At 40.8% G+C, this 18208-nt stretch overlaps 1 protein-coding gene across 3 annotated transcripts in view; it reads left to right on the forward strand.

Annotated features, from left to right (window-relative positions):
* Nucleotides 1-276: 276 nt before the first annotated feature.
* The window catches only part of wwp1 (WW domain containing E3 ubiquitin protein ligase 1), a 161450-nt gene continuing 143518 nt past the window's right edge, over nucleotides 277-18208 (forward strand). The window contains exon 1 of one of the 3 annotated variants that reach the window (XM_043688142.2): nucleotides 277-387. Coding sequence is in view for 2 of the 3 variants with exons in the window: in XM_043688141.2 (XP_043544076.1) it covers nucleotides 4066-4089 (24 nt within the window). In the remaining variant the exon portion in view is untranslated. Of the gene's footprint in view, nucleotides 388-4020; nucleotides 4090-18208 lie in introns of those variants that run through there. The other 2 variants (XM_043688141.2, XM_087986505.1) reach the window with 2 other exon arrangements.

Genomic DNA, 18208 nt, shown 5'->3' on the forward strand with positions numbered 1-18208 from the left:
ACCGGCATTTCGCTTTTGTTTCTCGAACAGGCAATACCGCCTGAGAATGTTTGTGGGCGGGGCCTGACCACCTTTTGCTCAGTGCATTTCCAGAGGCGCAATTGGCCGGGTCCTTCAGCACGGACGTGCTGCTGCTGGGGCTGCCCTCACAGTGACTCTGCGCGTCGCTGGACAACACGCGCGAGGAGCACCGCCCTCACGTGCGCGTGGCACGGACCGATGGCGCGGTGCGCGTGCGCGTGCGTATGCGCACGCGCACTCACGAGGTGACGGTGCCGCGCCGGGGATGGGGATTGGCGAGCGGGGCTGCGCGGCGGAGCCGAGAGACAGGGAGTGAAGGGGAGCCGGAGCGGCAGGGCCAGGGAGGAGGAGGAGGCCTTTAAACAGGTGAGCGGCGCAGGCCCCTGGCAGCCGGGTTGCCAATGGTGACCGTTTGCCTGTGTCTGCGGTTTGGATGTTGTTCTCCTTTGGCCCACTCCTCGCTCGGTCTCTGTTCTTGCCGGAGTTGTCAGTGATGGAGATGGAGGAGGCTGCAAGCCGGGCCCTGCCTCCCCTTCTCTCAGGGCAGGCGGCGGCGGAGGAGGCCGAGGCCGAGGCCCGGACCCCTGAGCCTGCGGAGGTACCCCCGGCCAAGGCCTGGGGCACGGCGTCTGGGAAGGGGGAGAGAGAACATGGAGCTAGCTGCTGATCCGGCTTTCCAGCCGACACACTCAATCCGGATTGTGCAGAATAGATATGTTGTATTAATTTAAAACTTATTGTCAAAGGAGTGGACATTTGCAGCATGCTATCCCTCTCCGGGACTGTTTGTTTTCTTTAAAATTGCTGATACATGGATGAGAGTTGGCCAGGGCCAGCCGGGAGAGATGGGTTTGGTATGTGTTTGGGACTCGAGTGGATACTTGTCTGGTCTCTGTCTTCGTGTCGGGAGGATGAGATGGTTTGTGGGGGTGGGTGGTTGTTGTTTGTGAGAAAGGACCATTGCAATTCCAAATGCATGCTGCCCTCCTGGCAATTACAAAGTATCCCTGACCATGACGAAGCAGCAGCACGTCTTAATACTTGTACACAAGCGCTTTTGGCTAAAATCTTTCTCGGTCTTCGTGCTGTTGGGCATTAGTGTCCAGGGCATCCGATGTGATCGGAGAGAGAAAACGGCGTTTGCAAGTTTTACCGTTTGACGAAACGCATTTTCCTCGGGGTGTTTTTAAAATGTTTTCTGGATTCCTGTCAGCTGTAGTTGTCTCCCCGCCCGCCCCTTGCTTACAAGGTCCAAGATCCGAGAATTCCTTGATTCCTCTGCCTCTGCTGACAGAAGTAGAATATTGCAGCATCTTATTACTGGGCCGTTTTGGAGGCCTGGTACTATTTGCGAGTCTGCAGCCCGATGAGCTGTTTACAGCTTTATAATTACCGTGTATAGATGGATTTTTAAACCTCTCATATGAAAAGGAAAATTATAGCTGTAGTGGTGCACTGTCCTTGCCCAAATAACAGCTGCCACAATTCAGGAAAGCCCTGTAAATCTACTGAATTTACAGATATGTATGTTTTAAAAGAAAAAAAAGTATGTTTTCTGTAAAATCAAAGAAATCATAACATCAAATGTAAATATAATTGCTACAGGAAGATGTGTGTTGAGTGCAAAGCCCCCATTTCTGTTGTGTTTAAAAATGCATTAGTTTACTGTTTGGTTTGTTTATGGCTTATACAAAGGTTATTGGTTGTCAGCATTCAAATTAATGTCCAAAATAGTCTTTGTAGTTGAAACTGTTCCTTACATTGCAGGTCTTGCATTCTGTTCATGCTAAGCATTTATGTTGAGAGCTTTTTTCAACAAAAACTTGACTTGTGTCAAGCCTGATACTTATATTTATATTGAATGTTTGATTTTCAAACACAGCCCTTGAAGCTTAGTTTGCTGAGGCCACCTGGACAATTACTTTTAAGTTGCAGATGTTTGCTAAATCACCTCATTTGATAGCTAGTCCGTTTGTACTACTGTATAGGATTGCATGAGCCCTTGGTTTGACCAATGACAGAGTAAAGCTTTTTCAGTTACTGCACTTTGGAGTTGTTGCATTTATGGTCTTGTGTATTTGATTTTCCTATAAATCAGAAAAGGGTAAAAATAAGTAAAAGAACACCTTTTCAAAAAAAAAAGACTCTTGTGGTTTGACATCAGTTTAGCTCGATTTTTAAACTGTTATTCAAGAAGTGGGCAATGGATAAAGCAGGGAATTACAGGCCAGTCATTCTAACTTCAGTAGTGGGGAGACTATTGGAAGCAGTTCTGAAGTACATCATTAATCTGCCTTTGGAGAGACAAGAATTCACCAAGAATAGTCAGTGTGGCGTTGTTAAGTGGAGGTCATGTCTGTCCAATTTAATTGAATTTTTCAAAGAGGTGTCTGGGTATGTAGATGAGGGCAATGCATTGGATGTGATCGATTGAAAGTAAGGTCTCGTATGGGAGACTGATAGGCTTTCCCCTGGTCAACCTTTGCTATGAGATCAAAGGAAATTTGGCTAATTGAATCCAGAATTGACTGAATGATAGGAAGCAAAGGCTCATGTTTGAGAGGTGACTGGAAGCCTGTATCTATTGAGATTCTGGGATGGAAATGTGTTGCTGGAAAAGCGCAGCAGGTCAGGCAGCATCTAGGGAACAGGAGAATCGACGTTTCGGGCATTAGCCCTTCTTCAGGAATGAGGAAAGATCTCCAGCATCTGCAGACCTCACTTTCTCCTCTATTGAGATTCTGCAGACTTCAGTATTGTGGCCCTTGCTGTTTGTAGTATATATAATTTGGTTTAGACTTGAATGTAGGAGGGTTGAGCAGCAAGTTCACAGTACAAAAATTGGTGAGGTGGTAAATAGAGAGTTGGACAGCCTTAGATTACAGGGGATATCGATGAGCTGATCAGTGGCAAATGGAATTCAATCCAGATAAGTGTGAGGTGATGCACTTGTTCAGGGAAACCTAGCAAGAGATTATGCGATGAATGGGTTGGACCCTGGGAAGCACTGAGGATCAGAGGGAGCCTGGTGTGCATCTCCACTGGTCCCTTGAGGTAGTGGGACAGGTGGATAAAGTGGTTAAGAAGTATATAGAAACTTGCCATTATTATTGAGATTTTTAAAATTGTGGGGCATAGACCAGGGTAGACATGATGTTTCTTCATTTAATTAGTTGTTTATCTTTGGAATCTATTAATGCAGAGAGTTTTGGAGATTTGGCTGTTGAATACATTTAAGGCAAAAGTTGTTATAATTTTGGGTACTGAGGGAAATAAGAGAGATAATGTGAAAAAGTAGAGTTTTGGTGGAACATCAGAATTTTTCTTATTCATTCATGTGATGGAGGTGTTGTTGGCTGGGCCAATATTTATTGTTCATCCCTCGTGGCCCTTGAAGGTAGTGGTGAGCTACCACCTTGTACCAATGAATTCTCTGTGCTGTTGGTTGAATCAAAGTGCTGTTAGGGAGTTCCAGGATTTTGACCCAATGACACTGAAGGAACAGCAATATATTTGCAAGTCAGGATGGTAAATGGCTTGGAGGGAAAGTTGCAGGTTCTGGTATTCCCATGTATCTGTTCTCCCTGTCCTAATGGTAATGGTCATGGATTTGGAAGGAGCTGTCTAAGGAATTTGGTGAATTTATTACCTGCAGAGCAGGTTCGAAGGATTGAATTGCCTCCTTCAGTTCCTGTTTCTTATATCTTAGATAAAATGGAAATATTTTGGCACCCTGACATCACACACAAATGTATGAAGGCAAGAAGACCAGGGAAGTCTTTATTTTTACAGTCGTGCTGAGGGCAGTCATATTGATTACTGAAGATGTCATTAAGGAAAAGCACAAAACTAAAAATCTGAAACAAGAATTGTTGGGTATTTGTTCAAGGCAATAATACAAATGAGTACTTTGACATAAACTTATCATAATTTTTTGTTTAATTTTCTGACTTGAAATGTCACTTGAAATGTGCTGGAAGCTTGACGATGGAGAGAGAATAGCACCTCCTGAAGTAACAGGAACAAAGGAAGCTTGTAAAACAAATGTCAGGGAGAGAAAGTTGGAAGGTGAGTTATTTCGTGTTGTATCATGCTTCTCCTCTTGGTTGACTGCTATGAGAGAAATTAATTTAGGTATCACCTTGTCAAAGAATGGTTCATACCATTAGGAAATTGGGGGTGGGAAAGCATTAGTTACAAAAATGGAAAACAAAATTATAGTAACACGATGTTATGTGTTTTTCTTATGAAGAATATCTTACACTCTATTGAGAGACTGTTTACAGTATAAAAGTAAAATTGTCATAGTCCCAGAGGACCATAAAGCTGCTCTGTTAGCAGAGAATTGACTGGTGATAGTTTAACCTGAGGGTCACCATGCCTCAGGTGAGGTTGAGAAGGGGGAGCTTTCATGTTATCTCATCCACTACAGAAATTGAAGCTGCTCTGCATTGCAAACTAGCCATCCAGCCAACGGAGTAATCAGCACCTGGTTATATATGTGAAAACAATAGTTGAATTGTTTTCCATGCAGTGTTATTGCATCATTTTGCAGCTCTGCTGAGATGAATTCGAGAAGTGATAACACTCGTTTGTGAAAGCCCAATTGTAAAGACGTAAAAAATTGACAGTAATGTGTCAAAAAACTATTGGAAAAAGGCCTGAAATTGGATATTTGGAATTATTTTCTTTAAAGTGATGATTTTATTTTGTCTTCACCTTTGCAGCAGTGCGTTTTGTTAATGCGAATTCGCTATGACGAGATTGACGAATTGGAAACACTGTTTCTAAAGTACGAACCTTTTAAAGCGTGTTTTGGTTATAATGTGATTCCCGCCCTATTAGTTTAAATGGTACCACTATTACGCGTTTTCTGTATAACATGGGATTGCACGAGAACGGAGCTACCTCTTATAGCAGAACTGACTTTGTAATCAAATTGATCAACCAGGTGTTGCTTTGTGGTAGATGTTATTTATTTGGAAAAGGCATTGTAAAAGCAATTGCTATTAGATCAGCCGCGCCAAGTGCCCTGCTAGCTCAATTGAATAGTGTCTATTCAACACCAATTTATCAATTGGAAAAACACCAGCTTTTGGTGCAGACTGTTTTAGCTTATCTAAAACAGGAGCCAGGTAAATGGGCTATATTTCCTACCATAAACAAGACTTCTTTCCATCAAATATTTGCGAGAAATATTGTTTTTCTTCTATGGGAAGGTCATAATGTATCAATAATTTGATATAAGCATAGATTTAAGATTTCATTTTTCACAAACCATCATGAATAACAGTTCCATGTTTTTCCAATTGGACTTGCATGTAATTTATTCAACAACAATACTTGGTTTCTGATCTTTTGAATTGACCTTGGTAGGACAAGGGATGTTATTGTTGTAAGATTAGGGTTTAAAAATTAACATTAGGAGAAAATATCCTGCAGAGGAGGGGGAATAGTAATTGGTTGTCATTTATTACCAAATACCTTTTTTAAAATACGTTTTATTTCTTGTTTTACCCTCATATTACTTTTGGATGGTGCTTTATCATGATGAAATTTCTCCAAATATTTTACAAATAATTTCTGTATTCTTGTTTGGAGTAAAATGTGTGAATTTATCTTTATTCTAGTGTACCCGATGTAAGTTGTATAAATACTAATAATTTCAGAGCTTAATTACAAAACATTCCAGATCTCAATAGGCACTTGTGTCCCTACTGCTGAGCCAGGAGGTTCAGGTTCAAGTCCCTCCTGCTCCATAAGTGTGTATTAACGTCTCTGAACACGTTGCTTTAAAAAAATCTTAATCCTGGATCTTAGTGCTCTGATGATATGGTAGTGTCCCTAACTCTGGACCACAAAGCCTGGGTTCATATCTGCTTCAGAAGTGTGTAATGACCTCTCTGGTTGATTAGAAAGTATTTAAAATTAGATAGCTACTTATGAGTTAACATAAGAGGATTCAGAAAGTGAGTAGAAGAGTGAGATTAGACTGCTTGCTGCAAGGGGAAATTGAACAGTAACAAGTTTGAAGGGCAGAATGGTCTGTTTCTATATTGTAACATTGATAACTGCAAAAAGGTTAAAGTTATAATAATATAGTTAATTCCAGACCTTCGAGGCTTTTGCAGTGCAGTGGTGATTTCCCAATCTCTGGAGCACAAAGTCTGGGTTTAAATCCCGCCTGTTCCAGAAGTATGTAATGACAATTCTGAACGGCTTGATTAGAAAATATTTAATTCCAGACCTCTGGTTTCTTGTGGCGCAATGGTAGTACCTCTGCTTTTGGGTCAGAAGATCCAGTTTCAAGTTCTGCTTGTCAGAGGTATGGTAGCACATGTCTGTATGGGTTAATTTAAAAATCTTCCAGATCTCAAAATCTAATGCAGAATCAGTGTAGAGTTTGTACTGTCAACTATAAACCAGTGTGCACAGGAAACTGGAACTGCTTTGGATTGCAGTTGACAGTATACACAGGGCATAAATGATAAAGTTAAACTTTTTTTCAAGTGGCAAATGAGATAAACAGAATTACACACTGTTCTGCATTGATTTAAGATGAAACAGATCACAAGATCCAATTTAATTCTAATCTGATGAATCATTATGTCAACATGTAAAGCCAATTAGAAAGGCATAGAACTGAAATTCATAGTGACTTCTCAAAAATGAAAATTTAAACCTGTTTTAATGTATAGAAAAATTGAACAGTGAAATTATTAACGTCCAGTTAGGAAATCCTTGAGTTTTGATTCAGGAAAAATGGTGGCAGCTGACTTCCAAGCTACCTTTGTGTTAATCAACTTGGACAGACTGAGATATTCTGGAGTAATAAATCTGTTTTCCACATCTCCTGCACCTTCTTATTGCATGTCTTGAAACAAGTATTAAATCAGAACTAATACGTTAAATATCACCTTGGCTCAGTTTCTTCTCAGTGAGTTGTGACTACCTGCTTGACGACTGAATCTAGATGGATGTTTCACTGGGGTACAGTGGGAGTATTATATTGTCAGAGAAGCCAATTTTGGCAGACTTATTAAACTCAAGTTCAAGAGCATCTTCTGTTCTTCATTGGTGTCTAACCCACGCTCATCCTGCAGCTAATATTATTCAAATCAGATTACATGCTCACTCATTTGATGTTTTTGGGGGAAAAACAACTGATTTATATGTCTTATAATGGATAATGTGCTTCAGGGCTAATCCAGTGGTTGGGAAGTATTTCATGTCCCAGGGCTGTGATAAAGGGCACGTGATAGACTTGTTGCATAAATAAAGTCCCTGGCATTAAAGTGGCACTGCAGTGAAGATATGGATATCACTTTCAGCCAGAAAGCAGAGTATTGTAGTCTTTTGGACTGTATTGAAATATATAGTTTGAGATTTTACAGAAGATTTGTAGCTCAGGTTGCTAGTTTGCTCGCTGAGCTGATGGGTTTGTTCTCCGATGTTTCATCACCATGCTAGGTAACATCCACAATGAGCCTGTGGTGAAGGATTAGTGTCTTATCTCGCTTGCTATTTTTGGATCTTGGTTTGTTGTGGTGGGTGACATCATTTCCAGTTCTGTTTCTGAGAGGTTGGCAAATGGGGTCCAAATCTATATGGAGTTGTTAATGGAGTTCTGATTTGAATGTCAGGCCTCTAGGAATTTCTGCACATGTATCTGATTGGCCTGTCCCAGGATGGATATATTGTCCCAATGGAACTGGTGTCCCTTTTTGTCTCTGTGTATGGATACCAGTGATTGTTGGACGTGTCTTTTGGTGGCTAGTTAGTGCATTTTTTTGCCTAGTGGCTAGTTTCCTGCCACTTTGTCCAGTGTAATGTTTGGAACAGCGTTTACCTGATAAGCACAGTCTGCCAATTCCTGCACAACAGACCTAAACAGGAAGACAACACGCCCAGAGACTGTAGTCACCCTACCATAGATCAAAGACATTTCTGAAATGACCACCAGACTACTCTGGCCCCGAGGCATCATGGTAGCCCACAAATCCACTATCAAACTAAACAACTACTGATGAAGGTAACGGGCCCCGTACCCACAACCAGCAGAACCAATGTGATATACAGATTACCCTGCAAGAACTGCACCAAATATTACTTTGAACAAACCGGCCAGAAACAAGCCACCAGGATACATGAGCACCAACTAGCCATCAAAAGACATGACCAACAATCACTTGTATCCATACACACAGACGGAGAGGAACACCAGCTCAAATGGGATAATAATCCATCCTGGGATAGACGTGCAGGAATTCCTAGAGGGCTGGCATTCAAACCAGCACTCCATTAACAACTTCATATAGAATTGAACTCCATTCACCAACCTCTCAAATACAGAACTGGAAATGATACCACCCACCAATGCAAACTAAGACCCATAAATAGCAAGTGGCACAAGACATCAATGTTTCACTGGAGGCTCACTAATGATGTTACCTAGCATAGTGACATAATGTCTGAGAACAGTCCCATCAGCTCAGCAAGCAAACCGATAACCTAAAATATATAGTGATATCTATTAGACTTTAGTTTCGACCACTGCTCTTTTGTTATGTTAATGATTAGGTATTGTGTATAATTGTATCATTTTCAAATTTAAAGTTAAATCACACAACACCTGGTTATAGTCCAACAGATTTATTTGGAAGCACTAGCTTTTAGAGCGTTGCACAAACCCATGATGAGGGAGCAGCACTCTGAAAGCTAGTGTTTCCAAATACACCTGTTGGACTATAATCAGGTGTTGTGTGATTTTTAACTTTGTACACCCCAGTCCAACACCGGCACCTCCAAATCATTTCAAATTTTATGATGACACAAAGCATGAAGGAAACTAACTCCGGTAAAGTGGAACCTGCAAGGGTAGAGCTTAGAACACCAAAGGACAGAAAACGAGTGGTTGATTTACATAGGCCTCTAAACTGTAGTGGTATGTTGGGGAAGGCCTAAACAAAGGAAGTTAGAAATGCAAACAATAAAGCTGCAATTCTGGGCAACTCTAATTTACATATAGATTTGGCTAATCAAAAGAATTGAGTCAATATTGTTGAGGAATTCTTGCGCTGTGTATAAGCTGGTTTCTGGATCAATATATTGGGGAGCTAACGAGAGAGCAGGCCATTTCAGACAGTATTATGAAATGAGAAAGGAATAATTGGCAACCTAGTTGCTCAAGATGAGGAAGAATGATCATTAGGTTAGTATTCTTTCAGGTGGAGAGTGATGTAGGTGGTTCTGAATCGAAATGAAACTACAGTGGTATGCACTACGAGTTGCAAAGGTAAATTGGGGAGCGCTTCTTAAATGGCTGACAGTGGATAGGCAATGACAAATATTTAAGTGAGGCATGGAGGAATTGCAACAATTGTTAATTCCTGACTGGCACAAAACCAAAACCGGAGAGGTGACCTGGTCGTATCTAACAATGGAAATTAGGATAGTATTATATCCAATTCAGGGTGTACAAAATGTCTAAAGAAAAAACATCCCTGAGGATTGGGAGTAGTTTAGATTTTAGCAAATGGGGGACAAAGGGATTGATTTATGAGAGGTAAAATAGTGTACAAGAAACATACAGGGATCATACAAACAGTAATTTATTTTAGAAATGTGAAGAGAAAAAGATAAGTGAAGCTAAGTGAAGGTCCCTTACAGTCAGAAACAGGGAAGTTACAATGGAGAACAAAGATGGCAGACTGATAAAATACAGGCTTTGATTCTGTCTTCACAACTGAGTACACAAATAATGCCCCAAAATGGGCACTTGAGGGTCTAATGAGAGGGAGGAACTGGAAAAAAAATTAGTAGTAGTATGGAAGTAGAGTTGGGGAAATTCATCATCAGTTTAATGGCTAATTAAATCCCAGTTTCCAAGAATCTTGTCTCTCCTGAAAGTCCAACTAATTTACATTCACTAGCTCTCACTTATCAACTCTTCTAGTTGTGTGCTTGAAAACCTCCTGTAGCTTTGTCCAGCATGACTTCCCTTTCATAAGTCCATGGTGACTGTGCGATCATACCACTGTTTTCCATGTGCTCTGCTATTAAATCTTTTAGAATGGACTTTAGCATTTTCTCTATTACCAATGTCAGGTCTATACATTTCTGTTTCCGCTCTGCATTTTTTTAAACAATGGGGTTGCATTAGTTACCCTCCAATCTATAGGAACTGTACCAGAAACTATAGAAATCTTGAATTATGTCCACCAATGTATCCACTTCCTTGTGCATTCTGAACTTTCAGAAAATTCTTGATAAAGTTACTGTGTACTGACATAGAGAACTGGTTGGCAGACAGGAAACAAAAAAAATGGAATAAACAGGTTTTTTTTCCAAATGGCACACAGTAAAGAAAGCAAATGGGTTGTTGGGTATTGCAGGATTAGTGCTTGGACCCCACCTATTCACTATATATTAATGATTTAGATGAGGGAGCTAAATGTAATATCTCTTTAGTCTGCAGGTGATACAAAGCTGGGTGGAAGGGTAAATTGTGAGGAGGGTGCAGCAAATCTTCAGTGTGATTTGAGCAAGTTGATTGAGTGGGCAGATGATTTGCAGATGAAGTATAATCTGGATAAGTGTAAGATATAGCAAAAAACGCAAAGCAGATTATCTGAATGACAGTAGATTGGGAAGAGGAATAGTGCAACAAGACCTGTGTCTTTGTAAACCAGTTGCTGAAAATAAGCATTCATGGTGCAGCAGGCAGTGAAGAAAGCTAATGGTATGTTGGCCTTTATCATGAGAGGATTCAAGTATAGGATCAGGGATGTTTTGCTGCAATTGTACAAGGCCTTAATGAGACTACGCTTGAATTACTGTGTGCAGGTTCTGTATCCTTATGTGAGGAAAGATGTTCTGGCGATAGAGAGAATGCAACAAAAATTTACCAGACTGATTCCTCTACATTGGGGAGACAGGACGCCTACTCGCAGAGCGCTTCAGAGAACATCTCCGGGACACACTCAACAATCAACCCCACCACCCCGTGGCCAAACACTTCAACTCCCCCTCCCACTCTGCCAAGGACCTGCATGTCTCCATCGCCACTCCCTTACCACCCGACGCCTGGAGGAAGAACGCTTCATCTTCTGCCTCGGGACCCTCCAACCCCATGGCATCAATGTGGATTTCACCAGTTTCCTCAGTTTCCCTATCCCCTCCCCCACCTAACCCCAGTTCCACCCTTCCAGCTCAGCACTGTCCTCATAACCTGTCCCACTTGTCAATCTTCCTTCCCACCTATCTGCTCCTCTATCACCTTTAACCCCACTTCCAACCACCTAATGCACTCTCAGCTACCTTCCCTGGCCCACCCCTCTCCCATTTATCTCTCCACCCCCAAGGCTCCCAGCCTCTGATGAAGAGCTTTTGCCCAAAATGTCGATTTTTAAAAAAAAAATAGGTATTTTTTTGATGTTTTTTCCTGCTCCTTGAATGGTGCCTGACATGCTGTGCTTTTCCAGCACCACACTCTTGACTCTAATCTCCAGCATCTGCAGTGTTCATTTTCACCCGCTTCGTTCCTGAGATGGCAGGACTGATTTAATAAAGAGAGCTTGAATTAGTTAGGATTATATACGTTGCTGTTTGAAGAATCAGAGGAATCTGATGTCCAGTTATAGGCTAACACAGGTAAATGCAGGAAGGATGTTCCTGATGACTAGGGAGAATCAGGAGTCACAGTCTAAGGATATGGAGTAGGCCATTTAGGATTGAGAGGAGATATTTCTTCACCTAGAGAATGGTGAGCCTGTGAAATTGTCTGCCATAGAAAGCCGATGAGACTGAAACATTGAATACTTTCAAGAAGGAGTTAAATATAGTTCCTAGGGTTGAAAGGCTGAAAATGTATGGGGAGAAAGCAGGAATAGTTTGCTGAGTTACATAATGAGCCATGACCATATTGAATGGTGGAGAAAGCATGAACAGAATGACATTTAAGATTGTAAGACTATATTGGGGATCATCCTAATGAACTGCCTCCTATTAAAGCTGTGCTGCAATTTCCTGCAGTTTTTCTCTGTTTATGGTCTTCTCTCGCTCCTAAACTTTACATTTCTAAAGTCATTTAAGTGATGAATAAAATAATGGCTGACTTCATAAAGATGTAGAATGGTGAAATTGAGCAACTTGATTGGGAAAGTAATGAGGTGGTATTAATTAATTTTGAGTAATGAGCATGCAGCAAGAGAGACACCTGTAGGTTCATGTGGTGAGACAAGTTTATAAATCTGCTTTCAAAAGTGCACAAGAGGATTGTTAGCTTTCTAAATAGATGTTTATAATTACTGATTTGGGAGTCAACAACGCTTTCAAGGATACTGGTTAGATACTGTGTCAAATTTTTGACTTTAGAAAGAAAATCAAGACCTTGGGGATTTGCTAGAATGAACCAGCGAAGAGGGATTTCAGTTATGTGCGGAGACTGGTGTAGTCTGGAATTTTCTTGCTTTTCAGCAGAAAAGGGTAAATAACAATTTAATAAAAATTGCAGGCATTTATATACCCTCTTTCATGATCACTGGAAGTGCCAACATTCTTTGCAGGCATTATTGCAGTGAAATGTCAGCCTAGATTCTTATGGTGGCACCCTGGGTCTATAATCTGCCTGTCTGCCCCATGTTTGAGTGTTATGGAGATATTCAGAATTAGAGATGGTCTTGATAAAGTAGTGAGAGAGAAAAAGAAGATGGAGTCCAATGTCAGATGGACCTAGATTAAGGTTGTTGGGAAAACTACAGCAGAGTTAGACTTACTGTAATTGGGAATGCATTGCCTGGTGGAATGGGAAATCAGTCCAAGCTTTCAAGAGCTAATTGGATCTCATTAAAAAGGAAATATTTACAAGACTGGAGGAAAAGATCAGGGGATTGGTATCTCTTGCAGCATGCCGCCACAGACTAGATGGACAAAGTTGTCTTCTAATGTGCTGCATAGTTCTGTGCAATTGAAGTTCTTATTAACATAAGAGAAAAAGTAAACGCGTTTCCGTATTTCGGGGATTTCCAGATACTTTGGGCATTTATCTTAGGCTTTCAAAAAATTGAGATTTAATCCAACTTGGTTTTTATGCTTTGCTTGTTTTTGTCTATATTTTGAAAATTCTGGTTCTTTAAACTTGACATGAATACTTCAAAAGTCAATAAATGTAAAAAATAAATTGTGAATTGCCTATTCTTTGTGTTTGCAGTGAGTTTCAGCCTCAATCTCAACTCACTTTGTAGTTTTTCCTCAGTATCTTTTTTTAACCTCTTATGTGTAAACTGTATCCTTAACCATTTTCGCAGCTTCATCCTTTACTGTTTTGTATAGTCTCTGTGCTTATTGTGTTGTCTACGGACAAGGAAATCTCTGACAATTTCCATGTGTTTCTCAGTAATTGCATCCTCTGAGCCTTCCAATCACTCTGATTTCTGTATCAACTTTGTAATATTTTCTAATCAACCTGTTCAGAGGTCGACATGTTTCTGCTGCAGGTGGGACTTGAGCTGAACCTTCCTGGCTAAGGTGCAATCACTACAATTGTACCATGAGGCTATTTTTTAAAAAAAAAAGGCAAGTCATTTATAGCTGCATTTGCAATTCAGGCTCCAATTGTCAAACTTATTTCTGAGCAATTGAGATGATATTTCTGCAGTTATCCTGTCTGCTCGGTTATTGCCTAATCCCTGTCATTGTCCTTGACGCCAGTGAAGTTCTTGCTGTCTTCTATCCTGCTAATTTTTCCATCCTGGTCCAGTATATGCACATCTCGTTTAGTCATTGCGCATTGCCTGATAAGACTGGATGACTTCAGAACTATTGGGCTTTACTAATTTCTGCTATAACTGGTAACCACTCCAGGGCACAAAGATAACTTTAATCTTGTTTATTCTATTAACAGATCTTTTATTCAATCTCTTTACCATGTTTTTTTCATCTCCATCTTCACCTTTAACAACTGTTTAGAATTCATATGTTTACCAGTATCATGATGTTTATGATCTAATTTTAATACCTGGTACTTGCATAGATTAAAATAATTTAAAGGCAAAATGGCCACGGTTATCAGTTGATCACACAGGTTAGCAAGTTTCAAGAAACTCTTAGAATAAACAAAATCATCTGGAAGGGTTTAGAGAGATATGGGCCACATGCTGCCAAATGGGACTAGATTTATGTAGGATATCTAGTTGATATGGATGAATTGGACTGAAAGGTTTGTTTTCGTGCTTTACATCTCTATGATTCAATGTCTATCTGTGCTGAAGTTAACATTTTTTATCAAAATACACTCAAACTATTCCACCCAGAAAAGCACGAAGAAATCCCCATTTCTCATTTTATAAAGTCATACAACATGGAAACAGACCCTTTGATTGAACCAGTCCATGCCAACCATAATCCCAAACTAAACTAGTCCGACTTGCCCGCACTTGGCCCATATTCCTCCAAACATTTCTTATTTATGTACTTATCTAAATTTCTCTTAAAAACTTTACCTGCATCCACCACTTCCTCTGGAAGTTCATTCCACATGTGAACCACCCTCCGTGGGGGAACAAAAATGGCCCTCATGTCTCTTTTAAATCTTTCCCCTCTTACCTTAAAAATATGCTCCCAGTCCTGAAATTGCCCCACCTGAGGAAAAAGACATCTGCCATTCACTTTATCTATACTCTAATGATTTTATAAACCTCCATAGGATCACAACTCAACCCTCTACACTCCAGTGAAAAAAGTCCAGGCCTCTCCCAATAACTCAAACCATTCATTCCTGACAACATCCTGACAAATCTCTTCTGAGGTGTCTCCAATTTAGTAGTATCCTTACTAACCAGAATTGGACACGGTACTCCAGAAGAGGCCTCGCCAATGTCTTGTACAACCTCCACATAATGTCCCAACTCATATACTCAAAGGTCTCAGAAATGAAGGCAAGTGTGCTGAACCACCCTATCCATATGTAATGCAAACCTCAAAGAATTATGAACCTGAACCCCTAGGTATCTCAGTTCTACGACTCTACCCAGAGTTCTTCTTTTTATTGAAAAAAATCCTGCCTTGTTTGTTTTACTAAAATGCAGTACCTCGTATTTATACAAATTAAACTCCATCTGCCACTCTTCAGCCCATTGACCTGATAGGTCAAGATCTCTGTAATCTAACATAATATTCACTGTTCACTATACCACCAATCTTGGTGTCATCTGCAAACTTATTAACCGTGCCTTCTATATTCTCCTCTAAATCATTTATACATGGTTAGGGTGGATATTACAGGGCCCCTTGCAGAAATACTTGTATCATGAATAATTACGGATGGGGTGCCAGATGACTGGAAAGTGGCTAATGTTGTGCCTTTATTTAAGAAGGGATGCAAGGACAAGCCTAAGAACTATAAACTTGTGAGGCTGACTTCAGTGGTGAGTAAGTTGCTAGGAATAATTCTGAAAGATAGGATTTATATGCATTTGGATAGGCAAGGAATGATCAGGGATGGTCAGCATGGCTTTGTGCGAGGGAATTTGTATGTCAGAAGCTTGATTGAGTTTTTTTGAGGAAGTAACTAAGAAAATTGAGGGCAGAGTATTGACGTCATTTTCTTGGACTTTACTGAAGCCTTTGATATGGTTCTACGCAGAGTCATAGAAATGGACAGCACGAAAACAGACCCTTCGATCCAACTTGACCATGCTGACTAGATATCCTAACCTAGTCTAGTCCCGTTTGCTAGCACTTCGCCAATTTCCTTCTAAACCCTTCCTATTCATGGACCCATCCAGATGCCTTTTTAAATGTTGTAATTGTACCAGCCTCCACCACTTTCTGTGGCAGCTCATTCCATACATGCATCACTCTACATGAAAAAGATGCCCCTTAGGTCCTGTTTAAATTTTCCCTCCCTCGCCCTAAACCTATGCCCTCTAGTTCTGGACTCTTTCCGAATATTGAATCCCAGGGAAAAAAAACCTTGTCTCTTTACCCTATCCATGCCCCTCATGATTTTATAAACTTCTATAAGGTCTCCCTTCGGCCTCTGCTGCTCCAGGGAAAACAGCCCCAGCCTATCAGCCTCCTTAAAGCTCAAACCCTCCAAACCTGGCAACATGCTTGTAAATCTTTTCTGAACCCTTTCAAGTTTCACAACATCATTCCAATAGGGAGACCAGAATTGCGCACACTATTCCAAAAGTGTCCTAACCAATGTCCTGTACAGCCATAACATGACCTCTCAACTCCTATATTCAATGCTCTGACTAATAAAGGAAAGCATACCAAAGCCGCCTTCACTATCCTATCTACCTGCGACTCTAGAAAGTAGAGTCGCAGGTAGATAGGATAGTGAAGGCGGCTTTGGTATGCTTTCCTTTATTAGTCAGAGCATTGAATATAGGAGTTGAGAGGTCATGTTATGGCTGTACAGGACATTGGTTAGGACACTTTTGGAATAGTGTGCGCAATTCATAACTCCTTGAAAGATGAACTTGCACTCCAAGGTCTCTATGTTTAAAAAAAAACTGCCCAGGACCTTACCATTAAGTGTATAAGTCCTGCTCTGTTTTATCTTTGCAAAATGTAGCACCTCACATATATCTAAATTAAACTCCATCTGCCACTCGTCAACCTATTGGTCCATCTGATCAAGATTCCATTGTACTCTGAGGTAAATTTCTTTGCTGACCACTACACCTCCAATTTTGATGTAATCTACAACTTGCTAACTATACCTCCTATGTTCATTTAATAAATGACAAAGCAGTGGACCCAACACCGATCCTTATGGCACATGACTGGTCACAGGCCTCCAGTCTGAAAAGCAACTCTCCACCACCATTCTGTTTTCCACCTTCTAGCCAGGTCTGCATCCAAATGGCTAGTTCTCCGTATATTCCATGAGATCTAACCTTGCTAACCAGTCTACCATGAGGAACCTTGTCGATCATGCCCACTTCTCTGGCCTCATCCATACTCTTTGTTACTTTACAAAAATTTCAATCAAGTTCATGCGACATGATTTTCAGTGCACAAGGCCCTGTTGACTATCGCTAATCAGTCCTTGCCTTTACAAATGCATGTCAAACATGCCCCTCAGGATTCTCTCCGACAACTTGTCCACCACCGATGTTCGGCTCACCGTTCTTTAGTTCCCTGGCTTTTCCTTTCTTAAATAATGGCACCACGTTAGCCAATCTCCAGTCTTCTCGCACCTGACCTGTGACTATTGATGATACAAATATCTCAGCAAGAGGCCCAGCAATCACTTCCCTACCTTCCCACAGAGTTCTAGGGTACATCTGATCAGGTCCTGGGGATTTATCCACTTTTATGCATCTTAAGACGTCCAGCACCACCGCTTCTCTAATATGGATATTTTTCAGCAAGTCATCATGTTTCCCCACATTGTTTATCTTCAAAGTCATTCTCCACAGTAAACACTGATGCAAACTACTCTTATCTCCCCCATCTCCTGTGGTTCCACACATCGGCTGTCTTGCTGATCTTTGAGGGGCTCTATTCTCTCCCTAGTTACCCTTTGTCCTTAATGTATTTATAAAATCCCTTTGGGTTCTCCTTAACCCTATTTGCCAAAGCTATCTTATGTTCCCTTTTTACCTTCCTGATTTCCCTCTTAAGTGTACTCCTACTGTCTTTCAACTCTCTTAAGGATTCACTTGATCTCTGCTGTCTATACCTGACATATGCCTCTTTCTTTTTCTTAACAAAGACCTCAATTTGTCTCATCATCCAGCATTCCCTTCACCTACCAGCCTTTCCTTTTACCCTCTCAGGAGCATACTGTCGCTGGACCCTCGTTATCTCATTGTTGAAGACTTCCCATTTTCTAGCTGTCCCTTTTACCTATAAACATTTGCACCCAATCAGCTTTTGAAAGTTCTTGCCTATTGCTGTCAAAATTAGCCTTCCTCCAATTTAAAACTTTTAGATCCGGTCTATCCTTTTCCATCACTATTTTAAGACTAATCGAATTATGTTCACTGGCCCCAAAGTGCTCCCCCGCTGACACCCTCAGTCACCTACCATGTTTTATTTTCCAACAGTAGGTCAAGTTTTGCAGCTTCTCTAAGTATGTACGTCCACATACTGAATCAGAAAATTTTCTTGTACGCATTTAACAAATTCTTCTCCCTCTAAACCCTTAACACGATGGCAGTCCCAGTCTATG

The sequence above is a fragment of the Chiloscyllium plagiosum genome, unplaced genomic scaffold, assembly GCF_037043375.1.
Source record: "Chiloscyllium plagiosum isolate Xiang-an unplaced genomic scaffold, Cpla_swu_hap1 HiC_scaffold_4, whole genome shotgun sequence".
Lineage (NCBI taxonomy): Eukaryota > Metazoa > Chordata > Chondrichthyes > Orectolobiformes > Hemiscylliidae > Chiloscyllium > Chiloscyllium plagiosum.